This window comes from Staurois parvus, unplaced genomic scaffold, assembly GCF_062004578.1.
Source record: "Staurois parvus isolate SC_StPar_1 unplaced genomic scaffold, SC_StPar_1.0 ptg000361l, whole genome shotgun sequence".
Taxonomy (NCBI): Eukaryota; Metazoa; Chordata; class Amphibia; order Anura; family Ranidae; genus Staurois; species Staurois parvus.
Genome location: NW_028318157.1, coordinates 17,036,849 through 17,059,517, shown reverse-complemented (window position 1 = coordinate 17,059,517; position 22,669 = coordinate 17,036,849). Strand labels below are relative to the sequence as shown.

Below are 22,669 nucleotides of genomic sequence, written 5' to 3'. Positions count from 1 at the left end.
CGGAAACAAATAGATACAATGTTGCAACCGCTGTAAATGTCAAGGAATTGTCAAAGAAATAGCGGAGCTCTCTGCAGGGACACTTTTTGCCGGACTGGAATTCCTCTTATTTTTCATCCTCTTCTTCTTCATCCTCTTCTTCTTCATCCTCTTCTTCTTCTTCATCCTTTTCTTCATCCTCTTCTTCATCCTCTTCTTTAAACTCTTATTCTTCTTCTTCATCCTCTTCTTCTTCCTCTTCTTCATCCTCTTCTTCTTCTTCTTCTTCTTCCTCTTCTTCTTCTTCATCATCATCCTCTTCTTCTTCATCCTCTTCTTCATCCTCTTCTTCTTCGTCCTCTTCTTCGTCCTCTTCTTCATCCTCTTCTTCTTCTTCTTCTCCTTCTTCATCATCATCATCATCCTCTTCTTATTATTATTATTCATCCTCTTCTTCATCCTCTTCCTTTTCTCCTTCTTCATCATCATCCTCTTCTTCTTCTTCTTCATCCTCTTCTTCATCCTCTTCTTCATCCTCTTCTTCTTCCTCTTCTTCATCCTCTTCTTCTTCCTCTTCTTCATCCTCTTCTTCTTCTTCATCATCATCCTCTTCTTCTTATTCTTATTCTTCTTCCTCTTCTTCATCCTCTTCTTCTTCCTCTTCTTCTTCTTCTTCTTCTTCTTCATCATCATCCTCTTCTTCTTATTCTTCTTCTTCATCCTCTTCTTCTTCTTCTTCATTATCATCCTCTTCTTCTTCATCATCATCATCCTATTCTTCTTCTTCTTCATCCTCTTATTCATCCTCTTCTTCATCCTCTTCTTCTTCTTCATCCTCTTCTTCTTCCTCTTCTTCATTCTCTTCTTCATTCTCTTCTTCATCCTCTTCTTCATCCTCTTCTTCTTCATCCTCTTCTTCTTTTTCTTCTTTTTGTCTTCCTCTTGCAGGTCACTGCTCATGCGCAGATTTTTTTATCGGTAAAAAATCGGCCGATTTGCCCATCATTGCCGCGAAAATCAGCCGATCGGCAAAATCGGTCGATTTTATTCCAACTTTACCTATAAAAAAAATCTGCCAAAATACCGAAAAATGGCCGAACAAATAGCCCACTAACTATCCGAAAATCGGCCGATTTTATTTTCGGCCAAAAAAAAGGCAGATTTTCGACCCATCTATGGCCCCCATAAGTCTGTGGTATAGTAAAGTTATTAGTAGTCAGATTACCAGGTGAAAAAGCTTAAAAAAAAAAAACTGATGCAGCCACCATATCTTTGGCTTTAGCTTAAATGCTGCTTGAAGGTGACTCCTAAAGGGTCAATCTACCAAAAAACCTATATTTGCATGTGGATGATGGTTGGGTGAGCCATATATTCCTAGAAACCTAAATTATTTCTCATTGAAAAGAAAAATCACACATCATCTCAGGGGGACCTTGCAAAGTTTGTGAAGCAAGACAACCACATAGAGTAAAAAGTCAGAATTCCATTTGCTCTTGTGGGTGCAGACATCATTTGTGTGTGTAAATGTGAGCTGCTGCTCTTTACATACCCTGGCTACTTTGTAATACTAACTTTAGAAGTGTAAATGAACTTGGCACTAGTCAGTGGTCCTCCACCCATAGCTGGAATTTCAGATGGCCTGGCCCTTTGATTAACAGTTGTCATTAGCCTCAAAGTTGCAGTTTAAATAGTCAATTGTTAATATGTTGTGCTACCACCAGGGGAGACACTGAATTGTTTTGTGATTTCTCTGCACACCTGAAGATGACTCACCTAACCTACCAGCACTTACCAACACATCTTGAGATAATTCAAAGAATGTATTAGGCCAATCATAGCTTAAAAGAAGAAAGGATTAGCAAGTGTACTTATACAAACAATTCTGACAATCACATTTCTCTGAGATATATGGTAAACACCTGCAGTATTTTGAATAACAATAATTAACAGAACTGAACTGCATTTACCTAGCAACAGTATATAAAGACATATATAGACTGTATAGCGAGCGCTACCTAGATGTACCATACTCAAATGAAATGCAAAAGCCGCTAGAACACCAAAAAGGTAACCAAGAGACCTTTCCAAAAGACTAAAGAGATAAAAAGGTGCAGCGCTAAGGATTATAGTGCAAATAACCACTGAAATGTTATGAGCAATATCCAAAACTGTTATGAAAGGCACAATGTGCAATATAATTGATAATCACAATAAAGTAAACGTCCAGATCACAAGGTATATGTCATATAAATCTTGCAGTATCCTGTCTGTGGTGATAGTATACAATCCAGAGGTGAAGAAGACTGTTAAATAAATAGAATGCGCACTCACCAGAAGTGCATATTAAATACGCATGAAAGAAGTTTCCTTTCTCATCAGACCCCTAGGTCATCAGTATTCTGGTCAGGCTGCACTCCACATCGTCCTCTGCTTCCCCGTAATGATAGGATTCCAAGATTCATCAAGCAATCACAGACTTCCGGGGTTCCCCTCTCCTGGATACAAATTCCTCCGCTCGTCACTGCACACGGATCACCTTTCTCAGCTTCACACTCAACCTACTCCGCAGCCGCTTCCTCTGCAGTTACTTGCTTACTTCCTCTGCAGTTACCTCTTGATGGTCAGGGGGCTACTGATGATCACAGTCATTTGTTGTGTCCAGTAAGTGAAACACTGATCCCCAGTGCAGATTCTGAGAATCAAGGTGCCCTCACATGTAGCATTGCACAGAGTGTAATGGCAGCAGCAGGCTCTGATCAGCACTCTTTTCCTGAGCAGCAAAGCATCAGATGGCTCCAGTAAACTCTGTCCAAATGCCACTGTTCTCCCTTCACTGCAACCTTGTGGTGGTCTTTTTCTCATCTGCACAGCACAGGAAGCAGTTGCAGCAGCATATGGTCCCTACATTGGATTTCTCCCTGCATTCTGAAGGTTGTTGGCACACAATGAGCTCCCTTTGTCCAGCAGTGTAGTTCACTGTCTCACTAGACCTTGAATATACTCCCCCACCAAGCACAGTCCTTACACAACATCAGTAGTGCTTACCCTTCTCTCTCCACACTCCACTATGTCTTTATATCTCTCCCAAGTCCTCTCAAATTGAGCACTCTAGTCCTCTTGACCCTCTGAGAGATGTAGTCCCTCTCTTCCTCCCAGAGTCAGGGCTATGCTGCTCTAGGGACTACATTCCTCAGCATCCTGCAGACCGCTACTCCTTGCTCTGTTGCATCAGCCAATCACTGTCCTCCAGACCCAGCCAAGATGGCTGCTCCCTGAACTGAAGACACTCAATAGATGAGCATTGCAAAGTGGTCAGTCTCCTTAAAGATGGCTGCTGCACTTCTGTAATAATGAATATTCAGTTTAACTGTCCACACTGCAAAAGGATAATACAGCAGCAACAAAGGAAGAAGTTCCACAACAGTTATCAGTTACAGTTCAGATTACATTATTATTATTATTGTACATAATTTATATACTGTCAACAGTTTGTGCAGCCCTTTACAAAATAATTGTCTTCCTCTCACCTCATCAACATGAATTTTCATATAAAATCTGTTTTCATTACGCACCTTATTTTAGACCCAGTGACATCATCATCTGGTCTCTGTATTATTTCTATGCAATTTAGGCAGGTGAAAGAGACTTTAGTATTCTTCTCAAGAGTTCTCAACCCTAATGTAAGGAATGGGAGGTGTTGTGCAAATATTCAAATACCTTGATGGATGGATGTCAGTCTGGAGAATTGGGTTTTCCTAGGCAGGCAGAATCTGCATTCGAACTGCCCTAGATCAGTGGTCGGCAAGCCGCAGCTCGCGAGCCACATGCGGCTCTTTACACACTTTAATGCGGCTCTTCTGTGTGCCGGGCGCCCGCTCCCCTCCCTCCTCTTGGGCGGCCGCCCCAAAAGTCAGGACTCTGCAGCTAGCCCAGCAATGGGCAAACTACGGCCCGGCGGACCTTTTAATCCGGCCCGCGGAGCGTGGCAAACATTGGCTGTCAGGATGTAGGCGGGGCAGCGTAACGAACTCCTCTCCTCTCACAGTCCGCCCTGAAAACCGGAACGGCGTAGGAACACGGCGAGAGGAACGCGCGGAGCAAAGGTAAGTGAATTGACACAATATGGGGAATGAATTACTATAGGGGGGATGAATTACTATATGGGGGATGAATTACTATATGGGGGATGAATTACTATGGGGGATGAATTACTATATGGGGGATGAATTACTATGGGGGATGAATTACTATATGGGGGATGAATTACTATGGGGGATGAATTACTATATGGGGGATGAATTACTATATGGGGGATGAATTACTATGGGGGATGAATTACTATATGGGGGATGAATTACTATGGGGGATGAATTACTATATGGGGGATGAATTACTATGGGGGATGAATTACTATATGGGGGATTAATTACTATGGGGGATGAATTACTATATGGGGGATGAATTACTATGGGGGATGAATTACTATGGGGGATGAATTACTATATGGGGGATGAATTACTATATGGGGGATGTATTTTCAGTTTTAAAAATGTGGCTCTCAAAATAAATTTCAATTGTGGTTTTGGCGAGATTTGGCTCAGTTGAAAAAAAAGGTTGCCCACCACTGCCCTAGATAATACTCACATATGAGGCTGAGACTCAATGAAATCTAGTGAAGGGTGGGCCTGAGACAGTCAGGAGGGGATGAAAGTGCTAGATGATGCCAGACATCTTCCAGCTAAGAAATGAGGCAGGCTTACCTGACTTCCTGCAGTTTCTATTGCACACTATGAGAAGCTTACATTGTGCAGTGAAAACAAAGAAGTTTCAGTACAAGAGAGGAGCCTGTACAACTGTGCCAACTGAAGGGAAGGCCAGAGTTCAGCTTTAAATTTGTGTCTTGTGGAAGGATGTTTGTATAAACTGTTTGTATAAAACAGTTTATTTTGCCTACTGGCTTAGTCAGACAGCTTAGAAAGAATGGGTGATATAGGTGTAGCACACAATGTTGTCTCCCATTCATTTTGGTGCTAATTGCTGTACTTTTTCTTCATTTGTTGTCAATTAAGCCCTTGGGTCTAATCCGATGCAAAGCATATCTAATTAGGACAGCTGCGTCAAACCTAATGAAAATAGTTTTTTTCTTTCTTTTGACACAAAAGCAACAGGAACATGTTAGAACAGAGTATAAATAGTTTATTTGTGCAGTGCCATTATACTCTTGTGTAATGTATACTTTTCATGTGTGTGGCAATTTTTTCTGACACATGCTGTTCATTTATTTACATGAGCATTAGTGTACAGCTTGTCTATTACATGAGCAGCAATGGTATGAATGTGCAAAGAGATTAAAAAGTGCCAACTAATCTGAGCCCCTTCATTTCTGCACTAACATTGCTTGCTATGGTCAATGCAAACATTCCAATGTCATTCAGCTTATATTTATTTTAATCCTGTTTGTATACATTTCTGCCATATAGGCTCCTATACACTGCTCAGAGGCTAACACAGGGTTAACAGCGCCTTGTGGTGTCAATTTTGAATAGTTGAAGTGGCTGACAAGTTCTCTTTAGTAAATTGGTTAAAGCCCAACTCTTGGATAAAATGACCCCCTCCTTTTTTCATGATGGGTTGATTTACTAAATGCACGTAGACTAAGCACTTTGCAAATGCAGTTGCTCCAGTGCTTAGTAAATGAGGTAAAGCTTCTCTTTGCAAAGAATACCCAATCACCTGCAAGGAAAAACAAAAAAAAAAGATTTTTTTGCTTGTGCGTTATTGGATGATGGACCTCAGCAGAGCTTCCACCCATTACTAAGCTCTAAAGCAACTGCACTTTCAAAGTACACAGTCTATTTGCCTTTAGTAAATCAATCCCTTAATGTTTTCTGATTGGACAAGATAGAGAGGCTGGACAATAATGTCACAAAACCTGCCTAGTTCAATCAAAGTACACTTTGCACTCATTGAGAAAATGCATAGTGTTCTCTGAATGTTGGCCATGTCGAGCAAGCAACCTCCTGTATTCAATAACTAGCAGGGCACCCACTTGACACAGGACCCAGAAGCTAGCAGCAATCACAGAATTAGCAATGCCTTTCCTAGTTCCCTAGATTACAGGACATTCTAAAATTGTGTCATTTTTAAGGGTTGCCATGTAAAGCCCACGAATGACAGGAGAAAATCAGAACTTCGAGGGTTAATAAGAATAACCATTGGATGTGTTTCTTGTCATTATATTCAAGGAAAAAAAAAAGAAAATATATTGGAAAATGTGCAGTGAGTCAGTTCAATCCTCAGTGAGCGGAGGTAAGGATGAATCTCATTGTGCAGGTGGCTGATGGCTTAAAGGATATGTTCACATCTTAAAAAAATTTGTAAATGCACTTATTTGAAGATAACAAAAATGTGAATTTATCTGATTATTAGATTTTTTTTTGAGCCTGGAGAGCATTGCACTAGAGATCAGCAGGTGGTGCCATGCAGGACTCCTGCAAACCTGTCAGTGTATCTGTGTGTCCGTACATGTTATACTGACACACAGATACAGTCTGACAGGAAAAGTCAATGAACTACCACAGCGCTTCACAATGCTGTGGTAGCTCGTTGAGAACTAGAAGCCAACAGCGCTAAGTCTGCCGGGACTTGTAGTTCATTCCTTCACAGAACTCTGTGGATAAATGATGCGGATGTGTGGGTGGAGCCAGTTTATAAAAAGTGACAGCTAGTACAGGGAATATCTACTAGTACTGCTGTCACAGGGAGAGGGGGGATCAGGGAGCAGCTGCAGGACTGGGAACATATTACATGTTAAAACTGGGTGGAACATGTAACATGTCCCCCAAAGTGAACTTTTCCTTTAAGCTGGCCATAGATGTTGTGATGTTCTTTCCTGAAACCATGGGTTGCAGGAAAGAAACTGCTCAATTTCCCCATCAACACAGTGAGTGTTGATGGAAGAATCCCTCCCATAATGCTATTGTATTCTCCCAGTGGGGAGGGGGGGGGGCACAACACAGTGATTATTGCTTGTGGCTATAGCCCCTGGCAATAATCGCTTGAAAAATCCAACAGGCAAACAATCAAAGTGGGTACAATCAGCCTGCCCATAGATGGTTTGGATCTCGGCCGGTCCCTGCTGAACCATCCAAGATTTGAAACATCTATGGCCAGCTTTAGTCTCAACATACTGCACTTCAGCTTCTGTCACAATGAATGACAAACAGATGCCCCCTCCTTCATTCTTTGCAATACATCTACTCGTCTGTGAAAATCCTTACTATTAATTTTGTGTTAAAACTATTTAATGAAAAATAAATTAAATCATTGCAGCTCACAATTTATATGTATTATTTATGACTACACAGCAAGGTAAGCAGCACAGTCAACATCCCTTGTATTGCAGGAGGTGGTAGGGAGGGAGCAGGTGCAAAAACTGCATAGGCCCTTCTCTCATCCCACAGCCCATAGTAGGACATCTTTGACAAAAGATCTGCTACTGTTCTGACTTATTTTTAAAATAATTATAAAATCTATTCATTGTTAAATATACTTATGGTTTTGCTTTTCTTTTTTTTCTTTATAGATTGAATTTTGGAAGCAGTATGTCGGTAAGATGAATTTCCTTACACAATTTAGACATACTGAAACAGTTAATTCTTTGTTGTGAATATCAGGAGCTACACATGTTACCCAATATATTCATATTTATCTCACTTTATTTGCTTTAATTGCATCCATGAACCAGACATTGTAATTAAAATGTATATATTCAGCAAGAACCCAGCTGCTATAATGAGATAAAGGTTCCCTAACCAATATATTGAAAAACCCTGTTGAATACAAATGGCTGAGCTAACCAAGAAAAACACAAAATAAATTATGACACTCACTCATGGGCTTATTCGCGCAGTGCAAAGAGTAATCATTTGTCTAAAGTGCATTAGCCTATAACCATCACAAAGAGATCATCTCTTAACTGAGTGTTATGGGTTACTACCAGGGGCGGACTGACAACTCATGGGGCCCCCGGGCAATAGGGGATCATGGGGCCCCTGTGTCCTTGCCCAAACTCAAAAAAGCCTATGAAAAAGGTACCAGGGGCATCTCATGGGGCCCCCTACTGACCCAAGTTTCCAAATGGTCAGTCCACCCCTGGTTGCTACACTTTAGACCTTATCTAGTGATGGATTCAGGGAAGGACTAGAAACTAGTGGTCTGGTTGATGAACACAACCAACTGATCCTTTCATTGTAGGGAAAGTTTCCTGTGGACTAAAGAAAGTGCTTAAGGCAAAGTGTGCCACAGAGACTGGTGGCTACAGTGAAAAGTGGAGGTTGTCTCTAAGAGCATGGCTTACCATAACACACCTTTTTACTTTTTCATGCAAAGAAATGATTATAAGTAATGGACTTCAGATGGAAAATTACTTTATGAGCGCAACAAGATGACCGCTGCTGTGTGAAAATATGGACTCACCAAAATAACACTAATTAAAATATCATGCTATCATCACAAATAATCCTAATCATTCAGCTATCTTTAACAGTTGAATAAAGCATTACTTAGTGAACATTTTTGGCGTGATCCTAGGTCAGAACTAGGGATGGACTTAATGTTTGGTCTGAACACAGGCACCGCTAAATCCTTAACAACAAGTAAGCTCTCTGGTCTCATTCACTTAAATGGCCAGGAAAACCAAGCCATGTAAGCAGAGTAGTTGGATAAAGAAAAAAAAAATATATAGGTTTTTTTCCCCCTAATTTATACCATGCTCTTTAGGTCTGGTATGACTGTTAATGGGGACCTACACACACAAAAAAAGAAGAAAAAAAAGCATGATGTCCCCCAAATTCTATAACAGACACTTTGGTTTGGTTTAGATTTCAAGGGGGAATGCCATCCAAAACTAAAAGTGAGGTCCAAGACCAGACCCTTGTCCAAGGATGCAGCCTGGCAGGGCAAGAAAGTGAGTGGGGGTATATGAGCATGTGCCCCTCCCCTTGAACCATACCAGGCTGCAAGCCCTCAATATAGGGGGTACCCTGCAGGGGGGAACCACCTGTCAAAAGACATTGTCCCCATGTTTATTAGGACAAGGACCTCTTACTCACAACCCTGTCCTGTATCCCTGTGGTAATAATACCACTATTACATGAAGCGTGGCTCCTGCCAAACAGGTAATCAGTCAGGCGTGCATCCGAATGGCCAGACAGCCAAGGTTTGCTCTGGTGTTCAGACCAAACCTCAAGCTCATCTCCAATGTTAATGGACCATAATCAGAAACAACAATTCCAGTAGGTAGTACTAGAGTGACTCTAAGGCCCACTTACTGGCCAAACATGCCACCTGTACGACAATGTAATTTTTCTCAGCTGCAGTTAACTTCTGACTGAGATAGACCACAAGACACTCCTCACCATGGATGTACTGTAACAGAATATCTCCAAGTCCCACATCAGAGACATCCATCTGAACAACATATTCCTTTGAGGAATTGGAAGCTATTAGGACGGGATGTTTGCATAGTGCCAACCTGAGCTCTGGGGAAGGCCTTTCCAGTATCTGTTGTCCACTTGACCACTTGACTTTCAGCCCTTGGCTAGATCAATTAAAAGGGCTGCCAGGATAGCACAATTATAGAAAAAACATCTGTAGTACCCCACTATGCCCAGGAATATATGCTCCTGCTTTTGGGGAGGGGGTGGGAACAAAACTATATAGCTTCTAATTTGCTGACATGATACTTCACCATCCAACTTCTCCAAATGTATCCAAGGTTCTTCCTACATGCCTAAAGCAAACTTTTCTGGTTTCATAGTAATCCCACCCCACCCCCATTTTAAGGCATTTAACATTGCCTGGACTTGGACTGGGGAAAATTGCATTGTCAGTCAGTTACACTGAAGTATAATTTAAATGGGGGTATAAAGTCTGGTCTATCACCCTTTGGAATATGGCAGGAACAGCCTGAAGGCCAAAGGGCATTGTCCTGTTCTGAAAGTATCCCTTTAGGTTGGAGAACACCATTTTCTTATGAGTAGCCATGATTAAGGGTATCTGCCAATTTTCTTTTGTAAGGTTTAAAGTGGTGATGTATTGTTCTGAGTCTAGTCTTTCATTAAGGTTATCCACCCAGGGCATGCAATAGGCATCAAATTTTGACACCACATTAAGCTTCCAGAAATCATTATAGAACGGCAGAGTGCCCTTGAGCTTGGAGATATATATAACTATAAAATAAAATTATAAAGAAAAATAAAAATTTCAGTGCCTGTTGTTATAGCTTATTCAGGCTATGCAGGTGAATATATACATCCAACCAAGAAACTAATTTAAAATTCTCATATCATGAGAGGATACAGTACTAATGCATTGTTCATACATAAAACACACTTTATGCAATTAATCATTGTGATAGACACATGAGCACTAGAAATAAGTATGTTTATTCTGCATAACAAAAGGTCTGTTTCACAAACAGCAGTGTTCAATTGAGATATCAATGTAGAAATACTAGGTTTAACTGCGTCATTAACAACAACCACATCTTTGTTTCCACATATATAGTGTATATATAATACAAAATAAAAGTTTTGTATATAGCAATAAATAAGCAGTTAACCCCATGTGACCAACAAGAATTGCATTGTGGATGTACAAAGTACAGTAGTAACTAATGGCAATGAGATTTGATTTTTTCTGATTAAAGCAAGAAAAGGAGAATTCCGATTGATTGTGTAGGACTATATTATTGTGTACATTGCTCCTTGCTTGCAAAAAGCATTAAAGACTTAGTTTCTATAGAACCACTGGTAAATGTACCTATGAGTTTTTTCAAACCCAAGAAGGAAGGTGGACATTCACTGATGATTCTGAAATCCATTATTAAAGATAACCTGCCAGCCTTGAAATACTGAGCTGCCATTGCCATTTGTTTGCTTTACTACCTAGTAATTGAAAGACCTGGAACAAGCATACGGCCAATAAAGTGTAAGTACATCTGATTTGCACACTCATTACAAATCAGTAGCTCACCAAACAATGAAGTAGGAAAGAGGACAGCAGTCTGAAAGGATGCACATAGTTGTGGTGGCTTTCATTATTTTATCCTTCTTGCATAATGTTGCAAACATTTGTAAGTCTCAGTGCGAAGAGCCTGCCCTTCTTTCTTGAGTTTCGTTTTAAAAGACATCATTCATTGCTAAGAAAACATCTTCCAGTTATGCAATGTTTTAAGCACCAAAGGTTCTTATCATTTCAAAGAATTCAACAAAGACTGTGTTGTTTGCTACACTGATAACAAAATCAATCTTTATATCAATTTTTTAAAATGGATTTGCTTGCTATATGTTTAGATGGAGACCAGTGTATATCCAACCCATGTCTAAATGGAGGAGTCTGCAAAGACGATGTGAGCGCCTATGTATGTTGGTGTGCACATGGATACAGAGGAAAGAACTGTGAGTTTGGTATGTATCACCCACCTGTGTTTACAGAGACCAGGCTCATTATAATCATGGAAACAGAGAAGCTGAATAATTATGTTTATTTTCAACAGGCATTAAAATAATTTCTGTTTAAGGAAATGTGTCCCAAGTTAATACTTTTAAAATTAGAGACTGATTAAGGTGTTATTTGAGGGCATTGCAGCAAGATACTGGTATTCTTTTTAATATTGAATGCTAGAAAATGTAAATAGCAAATTAATTGTTATGAGCATCTTTCTGCCATTTTTTAAAAAAGAAATCCACCCTAAAAGGTACATGTCAGTTAATACTGCAGTGTGATAATTGATTCAGGTTCATCATGCAGTACCCATGCTGTGACCAAGGAGTACAAACTTTGATAAACTTCATCAAATTGAAATTTAGGAACACCTCACAAACACATGTGTTTAAAAATACAAACGGTATATTGGGAGTGATATTTTTTCCCCCACAACCAGGGGTGGACTGACAACTCATGGGGCCCCCGGGCAATAGGGGATCATGGGGCCACTGTGTCCTTGCCCACACTCAAAATTGCCTATAAAAAAGGTACCAGGGTCAGTTCATGGGGCCCCCTACTGACCCCGGGCCCTTGGGCAGTGCCCGAGTGCTCGAATGGTAAGTCCGCCCCGCCCACAACCAAGGTCTCAGTGTTGAATGAACTTACACTTTAAGAGCAACATGCATTTTCTTAGCCTTCACTTTTTTCTGTCTTGTTTGTATGAATTCTCTGCTCTGTAACCTGCAAATAGATCTTGGGCTTCACTGTATAGAAAAACAGGCCCTTAGATTGCTCACCACTTTTTCATTTAGTATTGTTTTCATTAAAAAAACAGTTTTATGCTTCACACTCCACAGATTTCCACAAATTCATTTTAAATGGCAGAATATCAGCTAGAACAGCAGTGAGCGGTAGTGGCATACTTGCTGTCTACATTAAGCCCCAATGTAGTGGAATACTTTTCCATTGATATCTAATGTAAGGGGCTACTGACCACCAATGTAAGGGACCATTTCTCCACTGTGTTCACCAATGTAAAAGAACACCACCATCTTCGATCTGTGTGTTTTTTTTATGGCAATTAGTTTTTTTTTTTTTCATTTCATTTTTATAAAAAAATTTTATGGTCATATAGAGTAGGGGGTGTAAAAAAGATTCTCCCCAAGTGTCAAATACACTATTATGTTGTCCTACTAACATTTAGCCAACAGCTGCCTAACAGAACTGACAGAAGCAGAGTTGTGTTTCATTCCAAAGCTGAATTTACTTCTGTGACTAGTTCTATAAAACTGCAATACAATTACATAAACTGAAGTTACAATATGCTTGTACCATGTCTCTCACAAATGCATACAATGAACACATTTCTTGCAAACAGCTACCTACATAGAATGCATGAAGGTAAAAAACCCTCAGCCTTTACAACCACTTTTAATGATGTGTTATTTATTGCAGAACTGTATTACAGTGATAGTAAAAACAAAAACAAAAATATATTATATTGCTTATTGCCAGGGCTTGTGTAACACATCCACTCCTTCCGCCCTGCTGTCAGGACCTCCCCTGTCCCATTATTCGGCAATCTAGCTCTCCCAGTATTTGGCAATTCAGCTCTGATTAATCAAAGCAGCATTGCCCAATACACAGAGAAAGTTCTGACAGCTGGAACTGTCAAAATAAAGCAGTTTGGAAAAATGTTTATCAACAACATTGTTCAAAAGAAACATTGTTTCATTTTGTATCTGTTTATTCAACTACAGATCAAAGGGATTAACTTCGATCTGTACATAAAGTCAGTTAAAGCAACCTGACAAGTAAAAAGAAGTTTGTTTTTTTAATTAAATGTTCCTCTGTTAAACCCCTTATTAACCCTTAGTTTGCACTAATCAGCCCTAATTAACTCCTTATTTTCCTTCTCCATTTAATTATTATTTTCCTGCTGATTTTTTTTGTGTTAATTTCTATTTTATTAACTAATAATTTTTAAACTTTTTTTGTTTGTTTGTTGTGTTTGTTAATATTTTTTTACTTCTTTAACATATATTTACAAATTTCACATATAACAAAAGTGCAAAATTGAAAAAAAATATATATTTGCAATGCTTTGTACCAGAATCATAATGTTAGCATCATTTGAAACAGAACAAATTACAGAATAAAATAAAAGCATGCTTTGTTACATTTTGTTATGTTTAATTGTATAATGATTGCGAAAAAAAATCTTTGTTGCAAGACAATTTTCACACAAAAAAGCCATATATATGTATCATGTTTTTATCTTAAGTAATGACAAAGTTATTGCTGAATAAACAGGCCCATAGCAGAAATGTAAAAATTCCTCTGGTCCACAAGGGGTAAACAGGTGTGAGAGCAGAAATGGTTAATTTTAGTGGCTGAGTTAGTTTTCTTTTTCAGACTTCTTTGCTTTATTTTTACCCCTTGATCTGGCCAGCGAGTATGTTATTTTTCAACTTCTTTTAACAGACCAAGCTGTCTAGCAAAAGAGACAGTTGGTTGAGACAAACCATTTAAAGCAGGGCTGGAGTGTGAGAGGAAGAAGCAGCACAAGCAGTGAATCAGTGTATGTGATGACAAGATGCATGCTGATGGGAAGAGAAAGCAGAGTGATGAGCTCATCACTGTGCTGCTTGTCCTTTCACCTTGCAGTCACAGGAAGACCCAAGCTCAAATGAGTGTATTGAATGATGCTATCACACTGAGGACATATAGCGGCAGAAAATGTTTGGATAGCTGCAGAAGGCTGCTCCAGCATTTTGAACTCTAAAAGAAAGTGTATGAACTTAGGTGTCCTTTTATCATGCAGTGGTAAATGACAGCTGCTCAGTTTTCCGGCATTCTCAGAGGAGACAGATCTCCCCTGAATGCCTTTTTATGAATCAGTGTAGATCGATTCTCCGAATGAGGAGAGAAGCAATCTACAAATGTCTTGAACACAGGAAAATGGCTGCTGTTACTATAATATCACGAGATTACAGTAAGAGATCAGTCAAACACCATTTACTAAGCAGAGGTAAATTATTGCTGCTTCATTTGCGGTTCCCCTGATTCTAAACCTCTGGGCTGGACAATCTGGAGGGAGAACACAGATCACCAGTGAAGGGTTGACATCGCTCATTCATACACTGGCCGTCTATGTGCTGAGATCATCAACAGAGAATTTGTTCTCCGCTGATCATCTCTGTTTCCTAAACCACTAATGATCTGAGATCAGCAACGATCCTCAAGATCGCCGCTGATCTCGGTTTCATAAAAGGACACCTAAAGTAGGAATGTGAAATATCAATTCATACATGACCCATGTCTTACGCAGGCCATACATGATTCTTTTTTGATGTTGTTGTTCAACCAGCAGGTTGAACGAAGGGAAAAAAAGTTGATTCCCCCATCTACACATTCACTGTGATGGGGAGATCTTTCCTGCTGAGCTATTGTATTCCCCACTGGCAGAATATAATAATTAGTGTTGCTGGTAGAGATGAGCGAATCGAACATGACGAAGTGGAATTCGTTTCGAAGATTAGGAAAAATTCGATTCGCGCCGAATCCGAAAATTAGCAAACTTCGGATGCACGAATCGAATTTTCCCAAAAATGGCGGCGACATGTGTGGCGACGGAGCGGGGATCTCTGGGAAGGCGCGCAGACAAGGCGCGCTGACCCATAATGCATTCATTCATGACATGTGATCGCATTAGCCAATCAGCAGCCAGCCAGCGAGCCAGCACTGTGTAATGGTGGAGCTATAAATCGCGGCCATCTTAGAATTCTCCATTAGCCTCCGGTCATTCAAGAGAGACAGACCTGTCTGTATTAGGGACAGAGTTAGGGCCACAGAGACTTTAGGGCCACAGAATAGTTACTCAGGGACACTGAATTGTTACACAGGGACACAGAATTGTTACTCAGGGACACAGAATCGTTACTCAGGGACAGACACAGAATTGTTACTCAGGGACACAGAATTGTTACTCAGGGACACAGAATCGTTACTCAGGGACACAGAATCGTTACTCAGGGACACAGAATCGTTACTCAGGGACACAGAATTGTTACTCAGGGACACAGAATTGTTACTGAGGGACACAGAATCGTTACTCAGAGACACAGAATCGTTACTCAGAGACACAGAATCGTTACTCAGGGACACAGAATCGTTACTCAGGGACACAGAATTGTTACTGAGGGACACAGAATTGTTACTCAGGGAGACAGAATTGTTACTGAGGGACACAGAATCGTTACTCAGGGACACAGAATTGTTACTCAGGGACACAGAATTGTTACTCAGGGACACAGAATCGTTACTCAGGGGCACAGAATCGTTACTCAGGGACACAGAATTGTTACTGAGGGACACAGAATCGTTACTGAGGGACACAGAATCGTTACTCAGGGACACAGAATTGTTACTCAGGGACACAGAATCGTTACTCAGGGACACAGAATCGTTACTCAGGGACAAGGAATCGTTACTCAGGGACACAGAATTGTTACTCAGGGACACAGAATCGTTACTCAGGGACAGACACAGAATCGTTACTCAGGGACACAGAATCATTACTCAGGGACACAGAATCGTTACTGAGGGACACAGAATCGTTACTCAGGGACACAGAATCGTTACTCAGGGACACAGAATTGTTACTCGGACACAGAATTGTTACTCAGGGACACAGAATCGTTACTCAGGGACACAGAATCGTTACTCAGGGACACAGAATTGTTACTCAGGGACACAGAATCGTCACTCAGGGACACAGAATCGTCACTCAGGGACACAAAATCGTTACTGAGGGACACAGAATCGTTACTCAGGGACACAGAATCGTTACTCAGGGACACAGAATCGTTACTCAGGGACACAGAATCGTTACTCAGGGACACAGAATTGTTACTCAGGGACACAGAATCGTTACTTTCTGCTTCACAACCACTATTGTACGTTCAAAGAGTTAAATCCTGTTTTATGTTTGGGGTGCTTATTGAATTAAAGAGTATGTCAGACAACACGCAGAGGAGTGGCAGAGGAGGCAATGTTTCAGGAGCGAGCAGACGTGGCAGCAGAGGAAGGGGTCGAGGCAGCACTAGTCGCAGCCAGAGGCCAGTGCTCCCGGTGTCATCCAGCGGTCGTGTCTCCACCGACAACCCTGCCATCATCGATTGGTTGACTCGGTCGTCTTCCTCTTCCCAGGTCACCTCTGACACCTACAGCCAACGGTCGGTGGGTACGTCAGACACAACCGTTAGTTGGCATGGCCCGGGAGCAAGCCCACTGAAATCACGTGTCCTCTACCTGCCCCTGTCCTTTGGTGTTCCCTCACCAAGCGAAGTATCGCATGCTGTGGGCTCAGCCCCACTGTACAGTGAGGAAGAGCTAACAGAGGGCGGTCAGGAACGGGGGGAGACATCCGCCTCTTCAGCAGCCAGGCGAAGAAGTACTGGCGAGGAGAGTGGCTCGGTAGCCGGTCTAGAGACAGGTCTGTCTCCTGACCCACACGCAGCCGAGGGGGCTAGTAGTGATGCGGAGACCCTAATTGATGATGATGAGGCTGATCGCACTTGGCAGCCTCGTCGTCATCAGGCTATTGCTTCCGCATCATCAGGAGAAGAGGGTGCCAGCTTGCCAGCGAGCAAAACAGTCGGTGGGTTGCCCAGGAGGCAGCAGGGTCGCAGCAGTGTCAGTGGAGGCAAACGGCCACGGAGTAGAGCACCAGCTCCACTGCAGCCTACCACCACGGCCAGTAGTGGTGCCGGTGTGCACGGAGGAAGTAGCAGTCAGCCAGTGAGGAGTAGCGGGGGCAAAGTTTCCTACTCGGCGGTGTGGCAATTTTTCGTCAAGCCGCCCGAGGAAGTAAACGTAGCCGTATGTCGACTATGTGGCCAGAAAGTCAAGCGTGGCCAGGGGGCCCATGTTGGGACTACAGCGTTGCGTCAGCATATGCAGCATCGCCATTCGGTGGCCTGGGAAAACCGTGATAAAGATACGGCGGTTCTGCCTGCCCCAGCCCCCGCTCCATCACCCGCTCCGTTACTTGCTCCGTCACCTGACATCAATCGCCCTCTATCAGCCAGTCAAGGCTCCAACACCTCTGCTGAGGGGAGTTGTCGCTCGTTGGCATCTTCCGCTCATTCAGATGCTCCTTCTCCTGCTACTTCTCTTCACGGATTCCGTCAGCAGTCTTTCTTGGAATCCGTTTCCAAGAGACAACAGTTTGCGAGTACGCACCCGACGGTGCAGAAGCTGAACGTCCTCCTGTCCAAGTTGCTGGTGCTGCAGTCCCTCCCTTTCCAAGTGGTGGACTCAGCACCTTTCCGAGAAATGATGGCTTGTGCCGAGCCGCGGTGGAGAGTGCCAAGCCGGCATTTCTTCGCCAAAAAGGCAGTGCCAGCCCTGCATTCACATGTAGAAGAGATGGTGGGCCAGTCTTTGAGCATGTCGGTCTCTGCCAAAGTGCACGGCAGCGCCGACGTGTGGAGCTGTAACTACGGTCAGGGACAGTACATGTCATTTACGGCCCACTGGGTGAACGTGGTGCCGGCACAGCCGCACCAGCAACTTGGACAGGTCACGCCGCTTTTGCCTCCACGTTTGCACGTCCTTGGTCCAGCAAAGATGTCCGCCTCTACCACCTCTTCTTCCGCCGTGTCCTCAGCCGCCACCCCCGTGCCAAGTCCCATTACCTGACCGGCATATCACATGTGCAGGGCGCAACGGTGTCACGCTGTGCTGCACCTGGTATGCCTTGGCGAACGTAGTCACACAGGGGAGGAACTTCTGAGTGTAATGAACAGAGAAATCGACAGATGGCTGTCTCCGCGCAAACTGAAAATCGGAACCATGTTGACCGACAACGGAAAGAACATGGTGTCTGCTCTGCGTCAAGGAAGGTTGTGCCATGCGCCATGCATGGCTCACGTGTTCAATCTGGTTGTCAAGCGGTTCCTAAAATCCACCATCCCACTGCAAGACATCCTTAAAATGTCACGTAAACTTTGCATGCATTTCAGCCATTCCTACACCGCAAAGCACACCCTCCTTGAGCTGCAGCGGCAGAACGGAATTCCACAGCATCGCCTGATCTGCGACGTTGCAACAAGGTGGAATTCAACCCTACATATGTTAGACCGCCTTTACGAACAGCGAAAGGCCATCACCGATTTCCTGATGTTACAAGCGGATAAAGGTACTCCCCTGTGTAACTTAGATGTCAGCCATTGGCAGCTCATGCGTGACACCTGCCGCTTGCTCAGGCCCTTTGAGGAGGCCACGCTATTCGTGAGTCGGCAGGACTATGGGATGAACGACGTCATTCCTCTGTTGCACGTCCTGGAACAAATGCTGTTAACAATGGCTGGTCAGGGTGCGGTAGACGTGGTGCACAGATCTCAACGCCACATGACCCCTGTGGGGGCAGGACAGGAAGAAGAGGAGGAGGTAGAGGAGGACATTGGTGCTCAGGAATTATTGAGTGAAATGGGTGGTTTTTCCACTCAGCGGACTGGAGTGGAGGAGCAGGAGCATCTGGTAGAGGAGGAGGAGGAGGAGACAGAGGACCCAGACGCACCGTGGCAGTATGCTGTGGAGATGGAGGCAGGGAGTCCCTCGCATTCCTTGGCACAAATGGCCCATAGCATGCTTGGTTGCTTGCGTAGCGACAGCCGAATAATAACCATCAGACAGAGGGATGACTTTTGGGTGTCCACCTTGTTGGACCCGCGCTACCGTTCAAAAATGGTGGCCTTTTTCACACCTGCTGAGAGGGAGGCCAAAATAAAGTACTATAAAAACCACCTATGTAGTCAGTTGGTCTCTGCCTTTCTGCGCCAACGTCCATCCTCAGACACTGTGGGCCCTGTGCGCTCGCGTTCCGCTGCCATGGCAGCAGGGGAGGGGTGGGGTGGTAGGAGCAGTGGCAGCTCCACCAGCAGCGGCTGCCTCAGTCTGCAGTCGATGATGAGTAGCTTTCTTCACCAGCGCAGTGAGGAAACTACTAACCAGCGGCAGCAGCAGCAGTATCAGGTGGACCTGGAGCAGGACCTCAAACAACAGGCTCGGGCCTACTTGGACAGCACCCTGCCAACCGAGGTAGACAATCCCCTTGACTACTGGGCAACGAAACTTGACCTTTGGCCCCAACTAGCTGAATTTGCCCTTGAAAGGCTGTCATGCCCGGCCAGTAGCGTGGCATCGGAGCGCATGTTTAGTGCGGCAGGAGGTATTGTAACTCCGCGGAGGACACGACTGTCCACCCAAAGTGTGGAGAGACTCACGTTTGTGAAAATGAATCAGGCGTGGATTAGTCTGGATTTCAAACCACCAGTTCCTGACACAACTGACTAAATCCGCCATGAATCATGCCCCAAACATGTTATTATTTTTAACATAGGCCTCTGTATGGCCTTCAATTTAAGCTGCTTACGCTTCGCCACTCTGCCATGGGCCCCTGTACCGCCTCCTCTTGCTGCTGCCAGGTCCAGAGTGTGTCATGGGTCCCTGTACGGCCTCCCATTGCTGCTGACTTCATCGCCAGACTCTGCCATGTGCCACTTTCAGGTCTCCTTACACTGTTGGTGGGTTCCATTTTGTGATAGGGTGCTGTATGGCCTTCCATTGCTGCTGCCTCTACCGCCACCCTGCGCCATGTGCCTCTGTCGTCTGCTCATGCTGCTGACGGCTTCCGCTTTTTAACCGAGGCCTGTGTTTGGCTTCCGAATACTGCTGCATCCACCGCCACCCTGCGCCATGTGTCTCTGTCGTCTGCTCACGCTGCTGACGGCTTCCGCTTTTTAACCTAGGCCTGTGTATGGCTTCAGAATAATGCTGCCTACACCGCCACCCTGCGCCATGTGCCTCTGTCGTCTGCTCACGCTGCTGCCAGGTCCATACTGATTCATGGCCCCCTGTACCGGCTCCTCATGAACGTGGTTCAGCGGGTTTGCATCACTTAACGGCAAATCGTTGACAAACGCTGGGACGTTCAGTGTTGTGCGCATTAAGCCAGACACCAAAGGGCAGCACAGACCTGTTATTACTCGCTCAAGCATGGCTGAACAAAACCAGTCTCTACCACAAATTGGACCCAGACCTGCCCAGGGTCTCGGAAGTAGATTGCACGGAGGAGTAGAGTTCGTTACTGGAATTAACTGTGAGGGACTTTTAAACCTAGGCCTGTGTATGGCCTTCAATTGAAGCTGCTTCTGCTCCGCCACTCTGCCATTGGACTCTTGATAGTCGACGACTATTTGAGACTGGTTTTGTTCAGCCATGCTTGAGCGAGTAATAACAGGTCTGTGCTGCCCTTTGGTGTCTGGCTTAATGCGCACAACACTGAACGTCCCAGCGTTTGTCAACGATTTGCCGTTAAGTGATGCAAACCCGCTGAACCACGTTCATGAGGAGCCGGTACAGGGGGCCATGAATCAGTATGGACCTGGCAGCAGCGTGAGCAGACGACAGAGGCACATGGCGCAGGGTGGCGGTGTAGGCAGCATTATTCTGAAGCCATACACAGGCCTAGGTTAAAAAGCGGAAGCCGTCAGCAGCGTGAGCAGACGACAGAGACACATGGCGCAGGGTGGCGGTGGATGCAGCAGTATTCGGAAGCCAAACACAGGCCTCGGTTAAAAAGCGGAAGCCGTCAGCAGCATGAGCAGACGACAGAGGCACATGGCGCAGGGTGGCGGTGGAGGCAGCAGCAATGGAAGGCCATACAGCACCCTATCACAAAATGGAACCCACCAACAGTGTAAGGAGACCTGAAAGTGGCACATGGCAGAGTCTGGCGATGAAGTCAGCAGCAATGGGAGGCCGTACAGGGACCCATGACACACTCTGGACCTGGCAGCAGCAAGAGGAGGCGGTACAGGGGCCCATGGCAGAGTGGCGAAGCGTAAGCAGCTTAAATTGAAGGCCATACAGAGGCCTATGTTAAAAAGTCCCCCCAGCAGCAGCGTGGGGAGACGACTATTAGTCGTCTCCCCACGCTGCTGCTGGGGGGACTTTTTAACATAGGCCTCTGTATGGCCTTCAATTTTAGCTGCTTACGCTCCGCCACTCTGCCATGGGCCCCTGTACCGCCTCCTCATGCTGCTGCCAGGCCCGTAATCTGCCATGGGCCCCCGTACCGACTCCTCATGCTGCTGCCAGGCCCGTAATCTGTCATGGGCCCCCGTACCGCCTCCTCACGCTGCTGCCAGGTCCAGAGTGTGTCATGGGTCCCTGTACGGCCCCCCATTGCTGCTGTCTCCATCGCCACACTCTGCCATGTGCCACTTTCAGGTCTCCTCACACTGCTGGTGGGTTCCATTTTGTCATAGGGTGCTGTATGGCCTCCCATTGCTGCTGCCTCCACCGCCACACTGTGGCTCCACACTCTGGTTTTGGCCCCGTGACTGCCCAAATGAGTGAAGTGTGCGGTGATTCTAAGATCGACGGCACTCATCTGCATGTCATACTGACTGACAGTATTAGTTCTCTTCCCCAGCAGACTCCAAGGGCATTTAAATTAAAGGTACAGTGTTCTGCACTAATATAAAGGCTCTCTGAAGCCTAGAAACACCCTTTTTATAAGTTATATTCGCAGCGAATATATTCGCCTCGAATCAAATTTATTCCGCGAATTCGGCGAATCAGCCGAATCAAATTTTTGAATAATTCGCTCATCTCTAGTTGCTGGCTATAGCCGGAAGAACTAATCGCTTGAGAAAAAATGGATAGGCTATTTAAAAATAAATTGATTAATAGATTGGCGTGTGTGCAGCTAGCTAGCCCATACATGGATCAAAGTTCCACTGGTTTAGCAGGGACTGGACAAATTTTAAACAAAATATGGCAGTCTTTAGTCTTAAAACATATTTCTAATTAAGATAAAAGAAACAATTAGTTCAAACATGAGACCAGTTGTTATTACTGGTACTGTAACGTTGTTTATTATTTTCTTACCATATAAAACAATGTATAGTGAGAATGTACTTTATGCATTCCTTTATCATTATACACACATTTTTCTACAATATACTCTCCTTTAAAACATTTTTGTAGAACTGCCTGTTACATGTACCATAAACAATGGAGGGTGTCAACAAATGTGCAGAGAAAATGCTGAGAAAAAAGTGACATGCTTCTGTGCGTCTGGATACAAACTGAGAGCAGATGGGCAGACGTGTCAAGAGACAGGTAA

At 44.0% G+C, this 22,669-nt stretch overlaps 1 protein-coding gene across 1 annotated transcript in view; it reads left to right on the top strand.

Moving 5' to 3' along the window:
• The window catches only part of F9 (coagulation factor IX), a 58,304-nt gene that overhangs the window by 7,382 nt on the left and 28,253 nt on the right, over positions 1 to 22,669 (top strand). Inside the window, exons 3-5 of the mRNA XM_089684973.1 lie at positions 7,565 to 7,589; positions 11,337 to 11,450; positions 22,531 to 22,665. Of these exons, the coding sequence (XP_089541099.1) occupies positions 7,565 to 7,589; positions 11,337 to 11,450; positions 22,531 to 22,665 (274 nt within the window). The remainder of the gene's footprint in view (positions 1 to 7,564; positions 7,590 to 11,336; positions 11,451 to 22,530; positions 22,666 to 22,669) is intronic.